Raw genomic sequence first — 22,596 nt, 5'->3', positions numbered from 1 at the left:
GCTAGACCAGACCAATCGATTCCTGATACTTGCGACTCGAGCGGGCCTTTTGGAACTTGACTCTCCGGAGTGGTTCCTGTTTTACCAAAAAGGATTAAGGGGTCAGCTTGATTGCAAAGCAGACCCCTTGGAAATTGAGTGCCGAAGGACCGTAAAAGTACCTTGTAGATTTGAACCAGTTAAAGCCTCTCGGTGGGCAACCTTCAAGCGGAGGTTTGCCATCAGGACATCAAGGGCCCCTGAAGACAGTCCTTGCTGCCGGGAAGATGGTTATCCCCGCCGTATACTTTTGTACGGGCGGAGGGAATGGCAGAGGGATGCAATTGTGGGGAATCCTGATGTCCCTGAGCCTAGTCATGTACTCGATCAAGAAAATAGAGGCCGAGGCCCCCTAGGGGAGGCTCCCCAGGGGAAGTGTGAGCAGTGTCAGACTGCCCCAGAAAACGAGCTCATGACCAAGTGCCCTTCGGAACTACAGGCAGGTATTTGTTGGTTAAACGGCACTCAGTTTGAATTGTGTAAATCAAAAAGGAAAATCTGGTGCTCAAACTCGAGAGTAAGTATCGAGGAAAAACCTATTCGGAACTTGGAAGAAATAGGGGCTGCTGAGACCCACTTCCGAAACAAAAGAGAAATAAAGGGAATTCCCCCAATCGAGGTCTGTGGACAGTGTAATAAGACTGTCTGGATTGGGGGAAAGAAGCATTCGACGTTTTTGGCATACCACCGAGTTAACCCTACCTGCTACAATGAAGCAAGCTTAAAACTGTGCATGATGGGGGGAAAGCTGTACTGGGAAGGGAAAAATGTAAAACACGAGACAAGGCTGACATTCAATAATGAACCTATAATTTTGGAATTATTGAAGTCAGACGATGAGAACTCGTGTCTTCAATTCGACCCAGTGTTTTGCTTTTCAAAGGATGAAAAGGGATTGGATCCAGAGAGTAAAATAAAGCAAATAGCTATAGATTTAAAACGGAAAGAAATGGAAAATAAAAAGAAAAGGCTGGAGCAAGAGAGGTTAAACTCTCTCAGCGAACAATATGAATTATTAGAGAAACAATACGATAATTGGAAATTACCCAGCCCTAACCAAAACTTGTTTGTTGACTTAATGCAGGAAATAGCCACTGAATTAGGTATATCCAACTGCTGGATATGCGGTGGTTTAAAATCAGCAGAGAGGTGGCCATGGAAAGGAGAGGGATTGACCCCGGAACAAATATTAAAAGGGACAGAATTAAAATTCTCAAAAACTACCCGGAGGCCAGAGGGATGGGTCATAGATGACCGAATAATTGGAACGTTTTGCATTAGCCGGGAGGGAAAAGAGTTTACCGATTTGGTAGGATACACTCCGTGTGTGAATACACTCACAGTAAACTCAGAAAAGAAAACAAAAATCTAGCACCCGGAATCGCCCGAAGGATATTGGATCTCCTATCGGGAAAACAATTGCGAATGGGTAGAAACTATTGGATTGTGTTGGAACAAGAAACCGGGGGCCAATCCCTTCCATGTTTTCATAGGCCTGAGGGATTATTGGGAGGATCCGGCAAAAACTAATAAAAACTGGGAAGCTCCCGATGGAATTTACTGGATATGCGGGAAAAAGGCATACAGTGAATTACCTCGGAAGTGGAAAGGGTCATGCACACTGGGACTAATTCGGCCGTTTTTCTTCACCCTACCAAAAGATGAGAGTAAATCCCTAGGGGCTCCCCTCTTTGAAACATTAGCTCGACAAAAGAGGGATCTAAAAAAGATATTACCGATAGCAGGAGGGAGCCAGAAATGGAACGAGGAGGAATGGCCGGCCGAGAGAATCATACAATACTATGGTCCGGCCACCTGGGCGAATGATGGCAGTTGGGGTTATAGAACCCCCATTTATCTTCTGAATCGGCTCATTCGACTGCAAGCGGTAATGGAGGTAGTTTCCAATCACACCTCAGAAGCCCTGGAACTCCTAGCAAGGCAACATTCTCAAATGAGGGCCTTTGTTTACCAGAACAGACTAGCCCTCGATTACTTGCTAGCTGAGGAGGGAGGGGTGTGCGGGAGATTCAATGAATCGGAGTGTTGCATGGAAATAGATGATTATGGCGAAACTATAAAGGGACTAGCTGCGGAAATCAAGAAAGTGGCACATGTGCCCGTTCAAAAATGGAATTCTATTTTACAAGCCTCTTGGTGGGACCAAATTTTCGGTCAAGGGGCTTGGTGGAAAAAGCTAGTGTTCTTTATAGGATGTTCAATAGCCGGAATCATCTTTTTACCTTGTTTAATTCCTTGCCTGATTAGGCTAATACAATCTGTAGTGCAAGGAATGCAAATTGCCGCCCTCCCAATAGATCCAGAAAAATCACAAGATAAAAGTGCCCTTCTTTCTAAATTACTGGTTTTAGAAGAAGAGAAAGAGAGTAATAAGGCATTAAGGGCCTTAGAAAAATTTGAAAACGAACATATGCTGACCACCAAAATTGACAATTAGACAAAGAAAAAAATGATGATGGAAAAAGAATAAGAAAAGGATACTTTTCTTTAAAAAGAGTGTAAAATAACGAATTTTTAAATGTGATAAATTATTAGGTGGGGGACTGTAATAAATTATGGTTGTATTAAAAATTCGGAGTATATAAGAAAGATATGTTTTGTAGAAACAAAACAAAATATAAAGCATGGAAAAGCCTCTCCCCCCCCCAAGTGGGATGAGGCTTTCTGCCGAGGAGTTGCTGATTACCAGCAACGCCCAAGATAACTAACCAAAACCGGCCCATCAACCCAAACAAACACACAGGACACGGATCATCAGGAAAACAATGACACTAGCTCGGGAAATTATCTACCTCCGGATCCAAGCAACGCCCTGCGGATTCCAGTGGGTAGAGAAACTGATCAATCGAAAAAGACAAGTTCCAAAAGAAAAGCTTCGCCAGACTCAAACATCTCTGTGTCGAAAAAGCAATCAGGAAAAACAAAGGAGGAAACCCGGCCAAGATACTCATCGGCACCAACCCGGATTCCACCACCCTGTCATGAAAAACTTAACTTTGCAACACACAGAGTCTCCTTTGCATGAGAGGAGACTCTGGCCGGACACAAAATAATGTCATCATTCTAGGTCAGGAAATCCATTCACTGGACAATCAAGGACACTTGGTGAATGGAACTTGCCTGGAATTTTGGCCTGAGGACTTAAAAATCCTATAAAACCCCAATCCTGAGGATGCTCAGACGTGGATTTGGGAAACCTATACCTCCGGTGTAGACCCCTGTCCACCCAGCGCTGCGCTGTTCTTTTTATTGTGGGTTTTTATCGCTGTTTCTGTTTATTATTGTTTTTTTAATAAATTTCTCTTTGATTTTATCCCAAAATTGCCTTTGCATTTATAACACTAGGGCCCTGAGCCCTTGGTCAAGGCAAAGGGTCATTGCCAGGTCCCAGCCCTTTGCTGGGGACTCTGGCCATTCCCCCCACTCTGAGCACAACCTGCAGCTTGTGCTGCAGCTCTCTGAACTGGGCAGTGGAGCATTCCACAACAACCCTCCCTTTGTTTTAGTGGAGCACACCTGCTAATATATTGAAAGGAAAAAGAAAAAAACTTTCAAGACATTTGAGTACTGTCCTTATATACAACATTATCACAAGTGAAAAACACAACAGAATTAATGCCAACAGGGTGAAGTACAACACTGACTCCTGTGCACAAATACTTAAAAGATTACTGACAGAAAATCACAAAGGATTCTCAGAAGTCAGTTATTTATTAACCGGTTGATCACAGAATCATTAAGTTTGAAAAAGACCTCTGAGACCACCAAGTCCAACCTCTGATCAAGCACCACCTTGTCCACTAGACCAGAGCACTGAACACCACATCCAGTCCTTTCTTAAACACCTTCAGGAGCAGTGACTCCAACACCTCCATGGACGGCCCATTCCAGTCTCTAATCACCTTTACTGTGAAGAAATTATTCCTAACATCCAATGTGAACCTCCCCTAGTACAGCTTGAGACTATGTCCTCTTGTCCTCATGCTGGCTGCCAGGGAGAAAAGCCCAACTCCCACCTTCTCCCACCCTCCTGTCAGGAAGTTGTGGAGAGTGAAAAGGTCCCCTCTGAGCCTCCTTTCCTCCAAGCTGAGCCCCTCCCTCCCACCTCAATCCTTCAGCTGCTCCTCATCAGACACCTGCTCCAAATCCTTCACTAGCTTAGTTGCTCTTTGAACTCACACAGCACCAAAATGTCCTTCCTGAATTGAGTGGCCCAGAATTGTACACAGGACTCAAAGTGTTGCCTCACCAGTGCTAAGCTCAGGAGAAGAATCACCTCCCTGATCCTGCTGTCCACGCTATGGCTGGTACAGGCCAGGTGCCATTGTCCTTCTTGGCCTGAGCACTCCTGGGCTCATGTTCACCCACTGTTGATCAGCATCCCCAGGCCTTTCTCTGCTGGGAGCTTTCCAGCCACTCTACCTCAAACCTGCATCACTGCAGGGAATTATTGTAGCCAATGTATAGGACCTGGCAATTGGTTTTTTTGAGTCTCATGCTGTTGGTCTTGGCCCATCAATCCAGCCTGTGCAGATCCCTCTGCAAGGGATGCAGGGTCTTCCTACCCTCCAGCAGATCAACACTCCCACCCATCTTGGTGTCATCTGTGAATTTACTCAGAGTGGACTCAATCCCCTTATCCAGACCATCAGTAAAGATACTGAACAGGACTGGATCCAACACTGACCACTGGCCACCGCTTGGGAAAATAATTGAACAGATCATCTACTGGTTGTTTGATGTGAGAATACTGTATCAATTTTTCTTACCTATAAATTTAACAGCAAAATAGGAACACAGTGAACAGCACATGACCCTTCCTATCTAGGTCCAAATTTGGATTTTCTACAGAATACCTTGTTTAAAATTCCATCTTCAGTCTGTATATCATGTACCTGTATTTCAGGGGGTTGAGTTGATAACACTGAGCATACTTTGTTCTTTGAACCCTTTCTACATATATATGATACTGGGTCAATCTCCATCCAATAAGCTGGACATAGCTGGGATATAAGATCTTGGCATAGCTAAGTGCCTTCCAAAGAGAATTTCTGCTCGTGTCAGCCCTACGACTTAGCACAGAGTATTCTGGACATCCCACAGAGCCAAATTTAAGTCTTCTGGCCATTTTAGATTAGTGTACGTGCATATTTTCACTACATTTTCTTTTAATGTTCTATTAATTCTCTCTACTTCTCCTGAAGACTGTGAATGATGTGGTATATGTAATTTTTTCTCTCTCCCTAAAGGCTTGTACAGCTGATAGATTATATTTGCTGTAAAATGAGCACCCCTGTCTGTTTCAATAAGCTCTGGAAACCTGAGTATCAGATATAACTTCCTTTAGCCAGGCATTTACTACTCTTCCCATGTCAACTCTTCATGTTGGAAAGGCTCCTGCCCAGCCTGGCAGCTGATTACCATCACCATCAAACTCCTGTCCCCCAGCTGGAGGTGAAGTGTCCATAGTCTCTGTGCAGCCACTGGAAAGGTAAGCAGGCCCATGGTAACCCTCCTACCTCTGATCTTGGTCTATTACATGAGAACTTTGGGCAAGCTGGGCAGCTATTAGTAATTTATTTTGCAGTGGCCTAAATTCCTGGAGCTGCCCACACTTTTTGACCCTCTATAGGCTTTACCCTGAAACCATCTCACTACAGTTACTAAACATTTCTTTGGCAGACCCGTTTTTCTCCAGCTGACCATATTCCATCATTATTTTGAGTTGCCTCACACTTTTCCCATCCTCTCTTTCCTTCTGTTGAGCTGCCCTTCTCATACGTAGTTTGAAATTCTGCCAAATTGGGCCTTTCACTCTGGACAACCATTAGATAGATGGTCTGACACATCATCCCAGAGGCTGCCTGGCTGTGCCTTCACAGCTGCATCAGCTGGGGCATTGCCTCTGCAAACCCCTGTAATGCCTCTAGTGTGGGCAGAACAAGGTACTACAGCAGTTTCTGCAGGGAATTGTACTGGTTCTAGAAAACTGTGTATTTCCTCTCCATTGAATACTCTCTGTCCTGCTGATGTGAAAAATCCCTGCTCTTTCCAGAACATTCCTGCTGTATAACAAACACCAAAAGCATATCAAGTATCAAATGTATAGCTGTTAACTCATATCCCTCTTCCCAGATGTGCAGCATGAGCCAAGGCTGCACCCTGCGTGCTCTCCTTTCTGGGAGAGGTTCTGCCTCTGTTACCTGTCCCTGGCATTCCCGTGGATGGTCTACCCATACCATCACTGTCCTTGCAGGTATCAGGATGAGCCCAGAACTAGATCTGGGCTATGTGAGGGAACATCAGTTAATGGAAGTCTTCATCCCTTGCTCAGACTGGAGATGTGCTTCTCCATCATCAGGTAGAGGCATTCAGCTCACTGGATTCAAGGTGTTGCATCTTTTTTAAGAGTGTCTGCTGTTAGGAGGATTTGCTGTTGTGATAGATCTGGGGGTGGATACTGTTCCAATGGTATCTCCACCTCATGTGAGACATGGACTGTTGTAGAATGTCCCAGGGTAAAGGGGTGGCTTTTCTCTAATGTTGCTGCTGCTGCCACCACTGATCTATGACAGGCTGGTGCTCCTGCTGCAACTGGATCCAGATGAACAGAGGAATGCGTGACCAGTCCCACTCCCTGGGTTACTACTCCAGTGGCCACTTCTTTATGCCCATGTGCCCACACACACACATATGTATATATAACTTTTTTTTTTCAGTGGCAAAAATATTTTCCTTTCCTTTTCACTGAAGAGGCAATACAAAGCATTAGGCAACGGAACCAGTTTCCTGCTCAGGCAGGACTTTTTGCCCATCGTCCTGGAAGAAAATGAAACTTTTCTCAAGTTAATAGAAATAATATTAGTGTAAGAAGGTTTCCTGCTGCTTTGCTCATGCTGCTAGTCCTGACCACAGGTGATGCCCTCCCTTCATGAATAGAACATAGCAGATCTTCAAGAACAGCTACAAGAGTTCTACTTATTCTGGGGGAAGTCTTCAAATATTATTTGTATGTTTATCATCCCTTCACCTAATATAAATGTACATGCTGAAAAATGTGCTTTTATAAATATTCTTTTAGAAATATACGAAAATAGCAACGTTGTAAGCATGTGCATGTCCACAGGGAATCTCATATACATAAAAAAGTAAAGTGGTGTGGGAGCTGACACACACCTGGAGCACATGCTCTATGGTATTTCTAGTTTACACCCCAACAATACATTCAAATAGTTATTACTACATCTGAATTCACAAAAAAATCAAAGTTTTCCAGGAAAACGGACATGAGGAGCACACATTTGGAAGCTGAGGTGCCTCTGGATGCAGATCTATCCGAATCTCCCTTTTTGAGGAGGCTCCGTGTGCACAGTAACCCCGAGGGAGCAGCTGCCCTCGCCCCAGAGGCATCGCCCTCCTGGGAGCTGGAATAAAAGCTTTCCAGAAGCCCACTTTTTTTTTTTTTTCTTTTTTTTAATCAACATTAAAATGTTTTGAAGGAATCACCAAACGTTACTGTTTCTATCACACGATTTTTAATAGGTTCTCACTATATCTTTTAAAATGCTTCAACCACTCTCCCTCAGCCTTTTTTCCTCCGAGCCCAGCTCAGCCCAGCCCCGCGGCGCCCGGCCGGGCAGAGCTGTCCCCTGGGGCTGGCTCCGGGCACAGCCTCGGCCAAGGGCGGCTTCTTTTTCATACCGGGACTTACCAACAGGGACTTGAACCACCTTTTTCCATGCTGAAAAGAAAATACCGCCTTCTGTGTGTGCCTCCCGAGGGGCTCCAATCCCCGCAGGAGTGTTACCAAACCTGAACAAAATGATGCCCCAACAGAGGGGCCCGGGTCTACCCTTAGCGTTTGTATTGAATGTGCTCAGATGGTTTGAACAGACGCCCTCAGGTTCCTTCCTGCTCCAAAGACACAGGAGAACTCACTGGTAGCAGCATTTGGGTGCTTGGAGAAGGAAGACTCCAAAGGTGGTTGGCCTGTGGGTCCCACCTGGATGGACAAACTATTAAGGAAACTTTCCTGTCTGACTGGTCTGATGCCACTCTGGGTGTCCCACTGGCACTGCCCCAGACTGTCATTGTTGGGACCGAAGCCCCTTCACTGCAGCAGCTCCAGTGACTCCAGAGGGGCCCTCCCGTGACTCTCCATACACCTCGAGCATACCCTGCAGCTCTCAATTCAGCTGCACACTGAGCCACCTGCTCTGTCTGTCATCCTCAACAGCCAGCAGGGGTCCTGCTAGCCCCAAAAATTTTGTTAAATTCTGCTGGGGTCCACACTCTGAAGAGCTGTCAGGTCTATGTCATCTGCTTCTTTTTCTAACATGATAAAAACTTGCTCAAAATGGTCACCTAAGATGCTGAAGCTTGTCTTGAGAGCCTCAACCCCTGCATTGTCCCAGAGATACAGCCACCTGCATGGGATGCTTGAGTCAGGATTTCCCTTTCCCACCCTCCTAGTGGGATCTGAACCCCTAGGAGTCCATGAGCACCCTCAAGGAGCCGCCCCAGAACGCTGCTTGGGAGGTGTCCCAAGGTAAAGGTGCAGATGCAAAGCTGTGCCAGGCATGTCCACAAGAAACTCAATTTGTGCTCAGTGCTGCTGAGCTCCAGAAGAGCTGAAGCTACTGGGAGGTCTGGGAGAGTCCTGGCACCCCTGTGTCTGCAAGGCATGCTGAGGCACTGGGAGCCAGGGGATGACTTTGAAAGTATGACCCTTGCTAGTGCTGGCCTGGGGGTGCCTGGACAGTGTTGGTGGCGGGGAACTTTTCTCTTTCTTTCAGTTTGCTGCTCCTTGGCTGTGTGGCAGGTTTCTGTTCTCAGCGGGGATTTGCCAATTTGCCTTTTTTGGTTTTGTACCGCTGCTGTGATGCCACACTGGTGAGGGGGGGCTCAGGTGATGCCTCTGGCTTACTCACTCCAGCACCTTGGTGCATGGATGAAGGGGTTCAGTCTGCCCATCCAAGCTGGTGCAGCTCTGTGTATACACAAACACCTTCCCTTTTTGCCAAATAGGGTTTTGGATTCCACTGAAGAATAAAAAAGAGTTTGAGGCTCTGCTATCATGTCTCCTGATGGCTGTTGTTACTGTTCAGAGGGAGCTCTGGGCAGCAGGCTGGGCCTATCCTCACTTTTTGGGGCCATAAACACAGGTGGCTCGAGATGTTGGTGCCTGATGCACAAATTCACCTTGATCTAATGATGCTCTGTGAGAATCCTGGGTCAATCTGCTTCTACTGATGGCTCCAAGCTCGGCAGTGAGGGGCGTGTCAGATCCGTGCCACCTATTGAAGCACAGCCCCAGCCTATCCTACAGTGCTGCTGGCCCCAAAAGCCCCATCCCACCATGTCCAGCCCCTGCAGCCTTTGGTCTTACACCATCCCCACCTTCAGAAGCAGCCCTTACACCAGCCCTCACCGGGGTTTTTCTGGGGGGGTCTTAAAGTCCCGGGTGGCTCATGCCACCAGGAGCTGCTGGCACATCAGGTCCCGTCCCCTGCAGGAACCACGGCTGGTTTTGGGAGCAGCAGCGTTCGGTACCTGGAGGTCGCCGGTGCCTCGGCAGCGCCGTGCTGGGTCTGGCGCTGGAGGGAGCCCTGTGGCCGCTCCCAGCTGCTGCCACGAACTGCGGTTGAAGTGGTTCTTAAAAATGAAAGAGGTGGATGATTTCAGATGTAAATAGACTCAGAACTGGCTTCTGCAGGGGGACCTTGAAGGGGTCCAAGCATGCCACATGCTCCAGCGTGGCACCGATGGCCCTGAGGCATGCATGGCACTGACACTGCTGGAATGTGGAGACTTGTGCAGCAGAACAGCCAAGACTGAGAGACACAGGAAAGCAAAAGCTGTGATCCCTAGGATAGGCAAGATTTAGGCCATTGAGCATTTGCCCATTTGGCATTTACCAAACCCTCTATGGTGTCTGGTGCTGGCTGGCACCATGCACCAGGCACCTCCTGCAGATCAAACGCACCACAGGGGAGCAAATCCCAAGTCCACAAAAAAAACCAACAGCCTGGCACAGCAGAAGAGCTCCTTCACCAGCTTCTATTTGATGCATAGATCCCACGTCAGTCTCATCACTTTAGCATCCAGACTAAAATATGCACTCCAGCTGCTGCACTTGAGGACTAAGCAACTTTTGAATTAAGCAAAGAGAACATTAAAAATGCATTTCTGAATGCAGGAGTGAGCACAGAGCTGGGTGTAAAAGCTGTTTGCACAGTTGTGCTTGGAGCTATCATTAACCCTGGGATTTCCCCCAGGGAAGCAGGATAAATGTGGGAGCTGGGGCCACATTTAGGTACATCAGGTATTTATAGAGCTGGTCAGGGGACTAGACCAGTCTTATCTCCCTGGAACAAGCAGTTTTTCACTCTTCCTTCCTTGACCAGCCAGAGAAGCACCTGTGATTTTCTCCAGCTCTAGTATATTGGAGCTGGGGAAAAAATACAGATGGGAGTGGGAGCACTGCTGGAATTTACCCCCACCACCTTGAAGACCTCTGTCCATCACCAGCTTGTTTCATTCCTACATCTCTAATCACCCCCACACAAGTTACAATAAATGCTTCTGGAGATGACTACACACATGTGGTATGAGCTAAAAGGCTGCTGTTTAGTGGGGCTTGCCCTGATCAGCTGACTTTGTTGGGTCTGGATCATCCAGAACTCAGCCTCTGCTCATTTTCAAAGAGTTGGCACAGGCTGTTCCAGCCACCTCCAAGGAATACCCCCTTCATTCAAAGGTCTGCCAGCAGGGAATAAAAAGCCCCAACACATCAGCACTTACAAACTTGCTGCCTTACAGCCTAATTTCCAGGAAGAAAAGAAATTTAGTAGCCTATAAACTTCAAGCAGACTAAAACCTGCTCCTGGGCCCTATAGCAGCAATTTATCTCAGAGGTCCATAAGGCTACAGCTGAACATGGAAGCCAGAAAGGAGCAGAGTGCTCAGGTCACAATTCCATCAAAGGAAGTTTTCACATGCAGAGTGCTCACACTGCTCCCACACACCTGCCACATGTAAACCATCAGGAAAATAATCCAGGCAGGACACTTAAAGGCTTCTTTTTATTAAAAGACATCTTCAGAAAAGATACTTTAGTACAAAAAAAGTTTAAAATACACAAACTACACTTGCTTTCCTTTCCAGCATCAACATTCATAAATTACACCACACTGTTATCAGCACTGCATTTAAATATGAAAACAAATTGAAACAGGGAATTCATCAACAAGGTCCAACATCCTACGAACAACTATGTACAGTATTTAGCAGCTAGGAGCTCTAGCACAGTAGTCAATATGACTTCAATAGGGCAGCATGCTTGGGAAACCCCAAGACTGCAGCTTGGCCTGTAAGTTTTCAGGGACCTGTTTTGGCCACCTCTCCCCAGACACCCACCCTGAAGGCAGAGGTGATGCCATACATCATGGTACACACCTGCTGAAGTGTAGCTCTGTGGCTCTTGCAGAGAAACCCTGCTGTGCCCTGGCCATGTAGTACTGGGACACACATGGGGGACAGGTTCAGTCACTCTGCAAAGCATGAGGTGCCTGGTGGAAGAAGGCAGCCCCTACTTGTGGGGGCTGACAGTAACAGCAGGGCTGGTCTCACCCAGGGACAGTCCCTGCTCCATCTTCTGTGCTGTCCCACTGCTCATTCTACTCAACCCCAGCAACACTGGCTGGCTCCAGGCAGAGCTCCAGACACAGTGCCCCAGTCCTGGTCTCTCAGGCAAACCAGCTGCAGGATCTTCCCCATCAACTTTAGAGCTGGAAGCAGTTTTCCCAGTTCCCAGCAAATTCCAGCACAGCCAGAAATACAGGTCTTCAAAGGGAAGGCAAGTGAGCCTGAGGTCCCCTTCTGCACAGGTCACCCTCAGCCCTTCCACTGAGTCCTGCACCTCAGAGGGACAGGGGCTACACAGATGGAGCTGCCTGAGTCCCTGCACAGGAAAGAGGCTCCAGGGGCTATCACAGGAGGGTAACATGGGACATCATTTGGGAACAACAGTGAAACACAGGACATAGCAAGGCTCCATATCCAGTGCTGTGGTCCAGAACAGTGAGACACTTCCCCACCTGCCCCAGGCCCAGCTCATCATCAACACAGTACAGAAATGTTAAGACAGGATAGAAAGCACCAGACAATTTGAACTTCCCACAGAAGCACGTGGCAGGTCAGAAGACCCTTGTGCATGCTCTGAAGGTGGATCTCCCTCCTGGGGCTCCTCTTCAGGTTTGAGAGCTCCCATCCAGGGGTTTTGGCAACATGAGGCTGTTTTACTTTTAGCAAGGAGCAGCATTGTGCCTCTAAAGGGTTTCTAACCAAGGAAGGGGAGGTTGTTTTCTGTAAACACCGAGTGATGGAGCTCAGGTCCATGCTCCACAGAGAAAGTCTCAAGTAGCAAGTTTAGGTCTCTGCTTCCAGTGCTGCAGGTTGGATTTTCATGATGGTTGACTTCAGGGGGTAGTACCTGCCCTTCCATGTCTTCCAGAAGATGCCCTGCTTGCGCTCGTGCCTCTGCCGGGGGATGGAGCGGAAGTACTTCCCATTGAGGTTGGCATGGCCACAGGTGCTGAACCACCAGCCACCTACAAGGGCAATGAAAAGACAAGTTTAACTCGTAGAAATTCCAGACAGAAAAACCCAGGTTCAAGGCATCTGATGCCCCTATTTCCCCCACTTTTTCAGAGCTTCGGGATCTTACAAGACTACCTCATGTACAGACTCAGAGACCTGTGCCCTGGGGAACCTTTCACAGATCATACATGACTTCAGGCTGCATCTGCAAACCCAGGCTACTCCTCCTTGTGTGAAAACTCCCCCACAACCTTCAGAAGCCAGGGCAAGGGAGGTCTCTGCTCTGCTTGAAAAGATTCCAAGCAAAGTGGCAGAAAGCAAACCTGTTATGAGGACAGATGCTTGGGCCAAGACCTGAATCATGAACTCTCCCTCAGCTTTAGCTTCCCTGCACAGTTCCTCCCAAAGAAGCAGCTGTGCCAGGGAAGTAGAAGACAAGACCAGCTCAACAGCAAAGGGGTCTAGTGTCACAGGGTCTGCATTCTACTGGACCACCACCAGAGAGTGGAAGGCTGAAAGGGAAGTGCACATACTGGGATGGAACATCTCAGACTGACCTGAGAGGTGTTTGGCACAGTTTGTGTCAGCTTTAAGGTCATGGTCACGATCCCGAGTGGAGAAGGGCAGCTGCCTGAATTCCCCAATGGCGTTTTCCAGCTCTCCAGATAGAGGCCCCAGTAGGTTGAGTGTGTAGGCTGTGCTCTCCCCACCAAGACTGAAGACAAACTGCACCACCTGGGAATTCCCCTCCCAGTCTTCCAGCTCAATCAGGAGATTGTATTTTCCCTCTTGGACAAGGTGATGTATCTTCTCCAGGCCCAGCCAGAAGTCACCTGAAATAAGATTCATAACATTGGCTGCAGGGACACAAACATGCCATGAAAACCAGAGATGGAAGCAAGCTCCAGAGACAAATAGGGACAACCTAGGACGCTGCAATGTTTGAATCACTGTCTGGCACCTGCAGGACACATCAGGAAGATCAAGGACCCCTGCTCTGTAAGCAGTGTCCCCCCTTTTTCAGCCCATGTCTGTGCTCTATCACAGAGAGCTCCACAGGCCAGCAAGGGCAATAACTTTTGCTAAGCTTCCCTTATCCCTCAGTGAGAACACAGACATCATCATCCACCTACCACGAAGGTCTCCAAAGCCATTCTTGTAGGCATCCCACAGCTGGTCAAAGTCCACAGAGCCATCCATGCGCCTCTGTATCACTGTCCAGCCACCCTCTGTGGGAAGGAAAAACACAGTCACTTGGGGTTACCATTTACAAGAGCACTCTGTCAAGTGCTGTGGGACACTGCATGGCTTTACCTGCAGTCATGTCACAGTAGACTTTGAAGGGCTGAGATCCTGCAGGCTGCACCTGGAAAACGCCACTGCTTTGCTGCCCAGCCAGGAAGAGCTGGTGGCAACCCTCTGGGAGCTCTGCAGGGGAAGGAAACAGCAACTGAGGAGATGGCCACAAACCCCACTTCCTCAGCAGGTTGCTCCTACCATGGCCCCAGCACTTGCAGCCGTGGCCACAAGCCCGGTCAGCTGTGCACAGCAGTGGCTGCAGCTCTAGACACACGCTGAAGACAATGGCCCCTGACTTCAGCATCTTTAAACACTGTGACCTCACATCTTCCCTTTATTCAAACAGAGTTCCTTGGGCTTTCATCCAAGGCAGAAGCCAGGCTTTGGGCCAGGCTGGAGTGACCTCAGCTGGAGAGCAGGGCTCCCCATCAAGGAGGGACAGAGAAGCTTCCCAGGTCCTTCTACACCTGCAGACAGGAGCAGCCCATTTGGGGTGGAGCAACACCAGGGCCAAGCATCCCCATTCCACACCAGGCTGAAGCAGGGTCAAGGGCCTCAGAGCCAGAAAGAAAGACAAAGTCCTGACATCAGGAAGGTGGCTGAGCATCCAGCACATGAACTCTTTCTCCCAGCAGCTGCAGTGGCCCCAACCAGACATTCCGCTGGGCATCCTGCTACCAGCGGGCACAGCACCAGGCTGGGGTGACCCTTTTTCCAAGATACAGTGACTGAGGCAAGGAAACAGGGGTGGATTCTGGGAGCCCCAGCTCATTGCAGAAGTGGATTGCCCAGGGTGAAGCCACACCCTGCTTCATCCCCCTCTATCCCCAGGGGATCCCACTGCTCCTTCTGCCCCACAGGGACTTTGCCCAGAGCTGCCAGCAAAGCACCATTTCAACAGCACTGATAAAAGTCCATCCAGGAACTACCACCCACAGCACTTGGGAGAGACAAGGCGTGGGGAACCTGTTACAACACCCGAGTCAAAAGGCCACAGGAGGATGTGCAGGAACTTCAGCCCCAGGCTGCTGCACAATCAAGGGGCTCTTTGTCAGCAGGGACAGGTGCCCCAATCACCCCCAGACAAAGGAGGCCTGTTCTCCCCAGGCCAGGGCAGATGGGTTGTAGCTCTGGCTACCCCAGCTCACAGCTGCTGCCAGCATGATCCTGAGACAGACAAGAAACATCAAGATAAGCCCTGGGCTGTGCTGGGGTGCTGGCTGTGGGGTTCTCCTCACAGTAGCTGCCCCAGGGTCAGGGCTGACACCATGATCCAGAGCAGCAGCAGGGAGAAGGGCTCTCTCCAATAGCCAGGAGCTTCCTGGGGGTAGATGGAGGGAGATAAAAAAGGCCCTTTGAGCTGCCAAGAACAAAAGCAGCCCCTGCAGAGCATCACCCCATTCCATCCTCACTTGGGTGCTACAGAGCCTTGACCCTGCTTTGGGATGAAGAGCAGAGCCTCAGTTAGAGGAATGGTCAGAGGTGACCCAGAGGACAGAAATGACACCTGCCATCACCTTTCAACCATTTCCAACAAATTCCTCCCTTTGCCTCCTCCCCCCCTCCCCAAAATTTCCCTTCCTCGGCAAGGGCAGCCCCTCTCCCACAGCCAGCAGAGCTGGTGGTTGCATCCTCACACCCCCAGGGCAATGCCAGGGGCAGGTCTGGTGCCACCATCAGTGCACCACAGGACAAGCTGTGCCCCAGCCTTACTCTGAACTCATGACAGAAGGATTGAGGACATCACACATCAAGGATCAAAACCACAAAGAGACCCCCAGCAATGCAGGGGCTGAGTGCACAAATAGCTCCACTTTCTGCGGAAATGTAGGCAGGGAAGCAAACCAGGCTCAGAGGACAGAACTCAGCCAGAGGCCCCTGCTCATATTGCCACAGCAGGAAGGTGCTGGGCTTGCCAAGCTCCTCACCTCCTCTCCACTGCATCTCCCAGCATTGGTGGGATGGTGCCAGGCAGAGGTTTAGTGGTCCCAGCATGCACAAGTCAACTCTAACCCTGCCTGTTTCTCATTTCTGGGCCCTGGCTGCACTCGATCCCTGTTCCCTTGGTGCCACAGGGACCCTCCAGCAGCTGAATGAGATGCAGCTGCTTGAACAGCCTCTGTTCAATCTTTTTGTTTGAGGAACATGCTTGTTAGTTCCAGTTCATGTTGCACATCCGAACAGCACCAGCAGAACAAGCCCTCCTGACTGCTCCTGTGTTTTCTTTTCCCTCTCCCTTTATTTGGCCAAGCAGCACAACAAAGCTGGATCTGCCTTAGGCTCCGTGTTCACCCAACAGGATTTCCAGCCACGACACAAGGGAGGTCACTAACCCGGTATAAACACCCATCATCAGGGATGGCAGGGCATGCCTAGAGCTGCCTGCACTGCCTCTCCCTCTCCTGCCCCAAACCAACCCCATTATTTTGGAGTCTCAGCGCCATGGAGAGAGCATGAGCAGGACTCTACCTTTCCCCTACTCGGCTGGCTGCCAGCAAGCACAGGCTCTGCCCAAAGACGTGATCCTCTTTCTGCAAGCTATTAAACCTCTCACTCTCCAGGCAGCTTTGAGCCTTCAACTTTCACATGCTTGGCCCCATGCCAGCCCTGCCCTGAAAATACTTGTGTTCACTGGATGCAAATAAAAGGGTCTTTCTGCAAAGGCTGCTGGTGGAGTTCATCACTGCTCCCCAGGGCCACGCCGGCACCAGGCTCTGCCTGACAATAGCCCGGGAGCCGCTGGCACAAGCCTCCCCAGCACTCCCCTGCTCTGAAAGCAGCCACAAGCCTCCCCAGCACTCCCCTGCTCTGAAAGCAGCCACAAGCCTCCCCAGCACTCCCCTGCTCTGAAAGCAGCCACAAGCCTCCCCAGGCAGAGGGCACAGAGCCAGCCTGCATGCTTTAAGATTTGCCAGAAAACTCACTCAACTTACTAATGAAAGGAAGCCAATTTGTTTTCTGTCAGTGATACCAACATCATGGATTAGACAAGGAAAGGGGAAGCTCACAGCTGGCAGGACAGAATTGGCATGTCCAGGTCTTTCCATTAGGGACAGTGCAGCACTGGAAGGTGCTGAGCTCACAAAGCATCCATGGAGGCTCTTGCTGCCTTCCACTATGCATCACAACATTTCTGTAGCCAGCATCAGCCAGAAAATCCTACATCTGTCCTAGCAAGTAGCAAAGGTCCCAACCCATCCCCCTACACCCCACTTTCAGCATAACCCAAGAGTGGAATCAAGGGTTATAACAGATAACCTCTAAAGGTTCCTGCCCACCCAAACTGTTCTTTGACACACATTACTGCAGGCAAGTCACAAAGCAGAGCTTGGAGAAAAACAGGGGAAAGAAGTTTTGAGAGAATTTTTTGGCTCAGAAGTGCTGCTCTAAGTAAGGTTGACCCTGCACAGCCCTACTGAGCGGTGCCCCAGGAGGAGTCTGAAGCTCCACATCCCATCTCTCTTCTTGTCCATGTGGACAAGCTCAGCTTTCAGACACACCAGTGACAGCTCCAGGCTCCACAGACAAATTATCATGTGTTTTCCCATAACCACCCCTGCATCAGGCCCTGAGTAGGAATTCCCCATGCCTCCTCATCCTGCCTGGTTTCTGTTTTGCTCCTGAAGATCCCTAGACAGTGGCACAGGCAGAGGCAGCACTGTGATCTAGCTGACACAGCATGACAGCAGCTGTTCCTGGCCAGTAAACCCTGCAGGAACATCAGTTCCTGTCTGGAGGGAGGCTGCAGGACATGGCACAGCTGGGGAAGCCCCACTCTTCAGAAGCCCCTCCAGTCCTGCTGCCAGGGGAGAAGATGCTCCAGGCAGAGCTGGGAGTTGCAGATGCAGCATCCACTCACCTGCTCCAGTGCACATTTCCCAGGGCTGTGAGCATCCACTGCAACTCAGCACCTCCAGCTAAGGATAGTGCAAGTTGAGACTCTTGTGTTTCAAGCATGAGCTCTAAATATGAGCCAAGGGAGACACAAGCACACAGCTCTGCTCTGAGGCCAGGGCTCCCAAACCCTCCCTTCCTTCCACAGACAGCAAAGCAGATCCTGCCTGGTGAAGTGTGAGCAGGTGAACAAGAGTTAACTCAACAGAACTGAGACACTCCTCTCCTGACCCCACACCTGCCAATTTTTTTTGACAAATAATGTTCTCAGGCTTTGTCTGCTCCCCGCTGCATTCCTAACACCAGGCAGGAAAAAGCCTCTTTAATCTTTAAATTCCTGCTGGACTAACACTGGCCCAGAAGGGAAAGATTCTGCCTGTGCTCCAGAACCCCTCACTCTGGCCATACTCCCAAGCTCCAACTTTTCAATCAAATCTCACATCCTGGCTCAGGACAAATGAACCTTTTGTTTCCAAAACGTTGCAACTGCTACAGGTTTGCTCTGGTATGGACGAGCAGGGTGGCACAAGCAGATACTCACTCTGTGTCTGCATGGACTCCCCACTGCCATTCTGACTCTGATTGGTGAGGTTGAGGCTCTTCTTCAGGTTTATCTTCCACTTTGGAGGCTGTGTTTTGTTGTGGTGTAAGGGAATTAGTAGATTGACCTAAAATAAAATGCACAAGTCAGAACGATTTTATCTCCGCTTGTTTTCCACCCCATTACTCAGGGGAGCAGGTCAGCCACACGCCAGCCACTCCCTGTGGCCAGAGCTGGGGCTGAACTTGCCTAGAAACCTTGAGGAACAGGAGATACCCAGTCTTGGCAAAGCCAGAAATCATTGTGGTTTTTCACACCAGTGCTAGCTAGTTTATTCTGAAGATAAATGCAAAGACAGAAGCCAGGGAGGCTGTTCCCATCCACCAGTTCCTCCTATTGCTCCATACAAACTCTGGCAGCTTGCTACCCTGACACCACTGATGATACACTGCAGCACAGGGACCAACGCTGTGGCCCCTTTGGGGTCCCCAAATCCAGGGAGCACCTGCACAGCCACCAGAGCTGGGACAGCAGGGGTCCTTACAGCATGTAGGGCCAGGGTGGGGGCTGCAGCACAGGACAGGGGCTCACCTTGCTCTGCAGGCTTTTAATCTGTAGGTTCTGCTTGTCCAGCTTGTACTGCTGCTGCTTGACTTTCTGCAGAAGCTCCTCGATCCGCAGGTTCTGAGCGTCCATCAGGGACTGCGGGAGAAGAGCCAGGTGAGCCTCAAAACTCCATGAAGGTCTGGCTATGCGAGACTCCCGGGAGGGTGCTCCCGGTGCTCCCGAGACCCCTCTGCTCTCCTGAAGCTGAAACCCACCCGCTGCTTCCGATGTCCCGGGACACTCGGGTCCCCCATGGCTCCCGGTGTCCCCCCGGTTCGGTGCCAGTGGCCTGTCGGATCCTGTCTATCCCGCTCTACCCGGCCAGTGCTGCTCTGTTGGACTCCCCCGCTCCTCCGGTGGATGCCGGTGCCCCCCGCGCTCACCTGCAGCGCCCCCAGATCCCGAGCGCTCTGGTTCCCAGCCGGCCGCGCCTGCAGCGCCAAACGGACCCGGCCCTCCAGCCGCTCCAGCCGCTCCTGGATCGCGTCCTTGTCAGCCGCCACCTCTTCCAGCCGCTGCCGCAGGGCCTCAGAGAGGTTGAGCAGCTGCCGGCCGCGGCCCTCCAGCTCCCGAACGCTGCCCCGCAGCCGCTCTCCGCGCTCCTGCGCCTCCCGCGCCTGCCGCAGCAGCCGCCCCAGGGAGCTGTTGTGGGCGCTCAGCCGCCCGCCCAGCTCCCGCAGCTGGCCCTTGGTGCGCTCCACGTGCTCCTTCAGGCCGTGCCCCAGCTGCAGCAGCCCGTGGGCCAGCACGTTCACCTCGTCCCAGGAGGCGAACTGCGCCCGCCGCTCCCGCCCGGCTCCCGCCGCCGCCCTCCGCTCGGGCCCGGCTCCCGGTGCGGGCGCGGGGGCCGCGGCCAGCCCGGCCGCGCACAGCAGCAGCGCTGCGCCGCCGAGCCGCATCGTAACAGCAACAGCTCCTCTTTCTGCACTGCCGCCGCCGTCCTGCTTTTATGCCCCCGCGGTGGGGAGGGCCCCGTACCGGCCCCTCCCCGCCCACCCGGCCCCGCCGCTTTGTTCACCCTCCCTGGCGGCCGCCGCTCAGGCCCCGTATCAGCCGCCCGCTCCCGCCCGGGGCAACCTTGCTCCCTGTCGCTGAGCCCTGCACCAGCCCTCATCTCTGTCCCCATCCTTGTCTTCATCCCCATTCCCCTCTCCATTCCTATCCTTGTCCTCATCTCCATGCCTGTTCATATTCCCCTCCTCATCCCATCCCTATTCCCATTCCTGTTCCAATTCCCATCTGCTTTCCTATCCCTGTCCCTATCCCCATTCCAGTCCCTGCCCTATGCCTATCCCCTTTCCTATCCCTGTTCCCATCCTTGTCCCCATGCCCATCCCTATCCCATCCCTGCTGACTGTCCTGCCCCTCATCCTGCACTGGGGACCCTGATCTGCACCAAACCCTGATGTTTGACTCCCCACTCCCATGGATGCACCTGTGTTCCGAGGCCATGCCGCCTCTGGGCCCCACTGGACCCAGGGTGGGAGTACCCTGTGGCACAGAGCTCTGCTGGGGGGCCCTGGCCTGGCACAGGTGGGTGCTGCCAGCCCTGGGGAAGGGGGATGCTAAGGGTCAGCTTCTCTGTACACCTGAGGGAAGCAGAATGTTCATTTCTCTAAACATTCCTGGTCTCCAAGAGCAGCAAGGATAGATAAATCCATCTCTCGCTCCCCTCCTCTTGCAGGTTTCAAACACCCCCTGTGAAAAATATGCATCTTATTTCATTTGCCAATGTCTTGGACCCTGATTTCTGGCTCTTCCTTTTTGTTCTGCCTTTTTCTGCTGGCTTAAAGGGATTTTCAAGTCTCTGTGTTTTCTCTCCATGAAGGAATTCACACACCGCGACGGAGCTGCTGCTGGCTCTGTTCGGATTGGAGCAGATGGAGCCCTTCTGCTCCCTCCCCACAGGGTGCTTCCTCCTGCTGCCCCAGCACTCCGTCCCTGCTCTGCACCGTGCAACCTTGAACAGGGAACTGCCTCTCCTCCCCCTCCGGGTTTTGGAGTCAAATCCCTGGTTCCTACCACTCACTGGGTCTGGCCAATGTGAGCCTCCTGGGACCAGGGCTGCACCCCCCTGGTTCCTGTGCCGAGCTCCTCCACTCAAGCCCACAGCATGCATTCCACCAGTGCTGCTCAGAGCCCTGCAGCTCAGGCAAGGCCACAGGAAAAGGATTTTTATCTTGTCTGAAAATGTCTGGCTGGAGGATTTTTCTTTCCAGGAGTCCCCATGCCATCTCCAAGTATTTCCCGGGCTGTCCAAAGGATGTGTGAGAGGTCTCAGGGAATGCACCCAGCAACAACAGCTCAGGGTGAGTCACAGAGGTTAAAGAGGAATTTCAGAAATTCCAGCAGGCACACACTCTAGAGAGTATCCTCCAAGTATCCTCCACCAGCCGCTGTTTTCACATTTTTTTCATGGTCAGAAGGAATTTTTCAAGTGAGGAAAGAGAAAAAAACCCTAGGTAGGAAACACTGCAGGAGAAAAAGGAACAATAAAAATGTGAACTTCTTTTTCCAAATCTTTTTGATTTGGGGGGTGTCCCTCTGTGTGCTCCCTGACGCTATTGCTAGAGAGGAGCTGGGAACACAGAGGTGCTAATGATGGGAAGGGGGTTCCATTGGCCCCCTCCAACAGCCTTCTCTGCTGGGCCTGGGGTCCCTGCAAGTCTCTTTGGGGTGCCCCCAGCTGGCCTGTGCCCCCTCAGCCCCAGGTCATGGCCCCCCTACCACGGACAGATCTGCCATCATACCCACCACCCCTGAGTGCTGTAGGGGCTGCCAAAAATTCACAGAAAGAATCTGAAAAATGAAAACTCTCTTTTTCAGCTTGTATTGCTGGTTTTTGGCATCCCAGGAGGGAGTGAGCTGGCAGGAGTCATGCACATGGAGCTGAAGGCTGGAGCACCCGGCATCCCAAGAACCCTCTGGACTGGAAAACACCAAGCCTTGAGTCACTGGGACAAACAGGGAAGCACAATTTTGTGTGTTGGCTATTGCTGTGGGTTAACGACGTCAGGCAAAATGAATCCTGTGTGAGCTCTGCTCCCTGCCCACCATTACCCAACACTGGAGCTTGTCCTGGGAAACAACGGGGTTAGTCCGGGTGCTGCAGCAGACGTGTTACCACTGGTTATTTTCTGCAGTGGCAGGAGAGAGGGAATGTGAGAAGCCAAGGCCTGTTGAGAAGCCACATGATTTATGCATATTCCTTTGGCTGCATTTTCCTTTGGCTGTGTTTTCCTATTGCGACTTCTCAAATTTGCCCTGAGAAATACAGATTTTAAGGTACACAAATGCAGAGCCCTCAGAGGCCATGAGTTGCCTCAGACTAGGAATGACCACAGGCTGATGGGAAAGTGCTCTCCAGAGAGCCAGGTGCTCTTGAGTTTAAATGGAGCTTAAAACAGCCTGGCCAGCAGTGTGTGAACTCCTGGGGCATTTCTCCATGCCCTGCTCTGTCCTGTGTGGAAAAGGGATATGGTCAAAATCTCTGTAGGATCCCAACTGCCAGGCTTGGCTTGGGGCCAGGGAAGGATTGACGTTTGGTCCCAGGGGATGAAGGACCCTGTCCCATTTGCAGGTCCCCAGGAGGGACC

At 50.9% G+C, this 22,596-nt stretch overlaps 1 protein-coding gene across 2 annotated transcripts; it reads right to left on the bottom strand.

The window, feature by feature from the left end:
• Positions 1-11,130: 11,130 nt before the first annotated feature.
• Positions 11,131-19,914, bottom strand: ANGPTL4 (angiopoietin like 4). Of its 2 annotated transcripts, XM_058858507.1 has the most exons (7): positions 19,384-19,914; positions 18,986-19,096; positions 18,395-18,521; positions 13,975-14,088; positions 13,794-13,889; positions 13,218-13,493; positions 11,131-12,671 (listed from the first exon to the last, which is right to left on the bottom strand). In XM_058858507.1, the coding sequence occupies exons 1-7, from the start codon at positions 19,897-19,899 to the stop codon at positions 12,490-12,492; spliced, it is 1,422 nt and encodes a 473-aa protein (XP_058714490.1). In that variant the 5' UTR covers positions 19,900-19,914; the 3' UTR covers positions 11,131-12,489. The 2 variants fall into 2 exon arrangements, with proteins under 2 accessions (XP_058714490.1, XP_058714491.1); XM_058858508.1 differs by lacking the exon at positions 13,975-14,088.
• Between the last annotated feature and the right edge of the window lie 2,682 nt (positions 19,915-22,596).

Source organism: Poecile atricapillus, chromosome 28 (genome assembly GCF_030490865.1).
Source record: "Poecile atricapillus isolate bPoeAtr1 chromosome 28, bPoeAtr1.hap1, whole genome shotgun sequence".
Lineage (NCBI taxonomy): Eukaryota > Metazoa > Chordata > Aves > Passeriformes > Paridae > Poecile > Poecile atricapillus.
The sequence above is the reverse complement of the archived record's forward strand: the minus strand, read 5'-3'. Positions and strand labels throughout refer to the sequence as shown.

Bases quoted from the DNA above. Each gene is read 5' to 3' on its own strand.
- ANGPTL4 (XM_058858507.1), bottom strand. From the start codon at position 19,899: ATGCGGCTCGGCGGCGCAGCGCTGCTGCTGTGCGCGGCCGGGCTGGCC. The intron at 14,089-18,394 runs GTGAGTATCTGC...CTTCCCCTGCAG, and splicing joins GGAGTCCATGCAGACACAGA to AGCTCCCAGAGGGTTGCCAC. The intron at 13,890-13,974 runs GTAAAGCCATGC...TCCTTCCCACAG, and splicing joins CTACTGTGACATGACTGCAG to AGGGTGGCTGGACAGTGATA.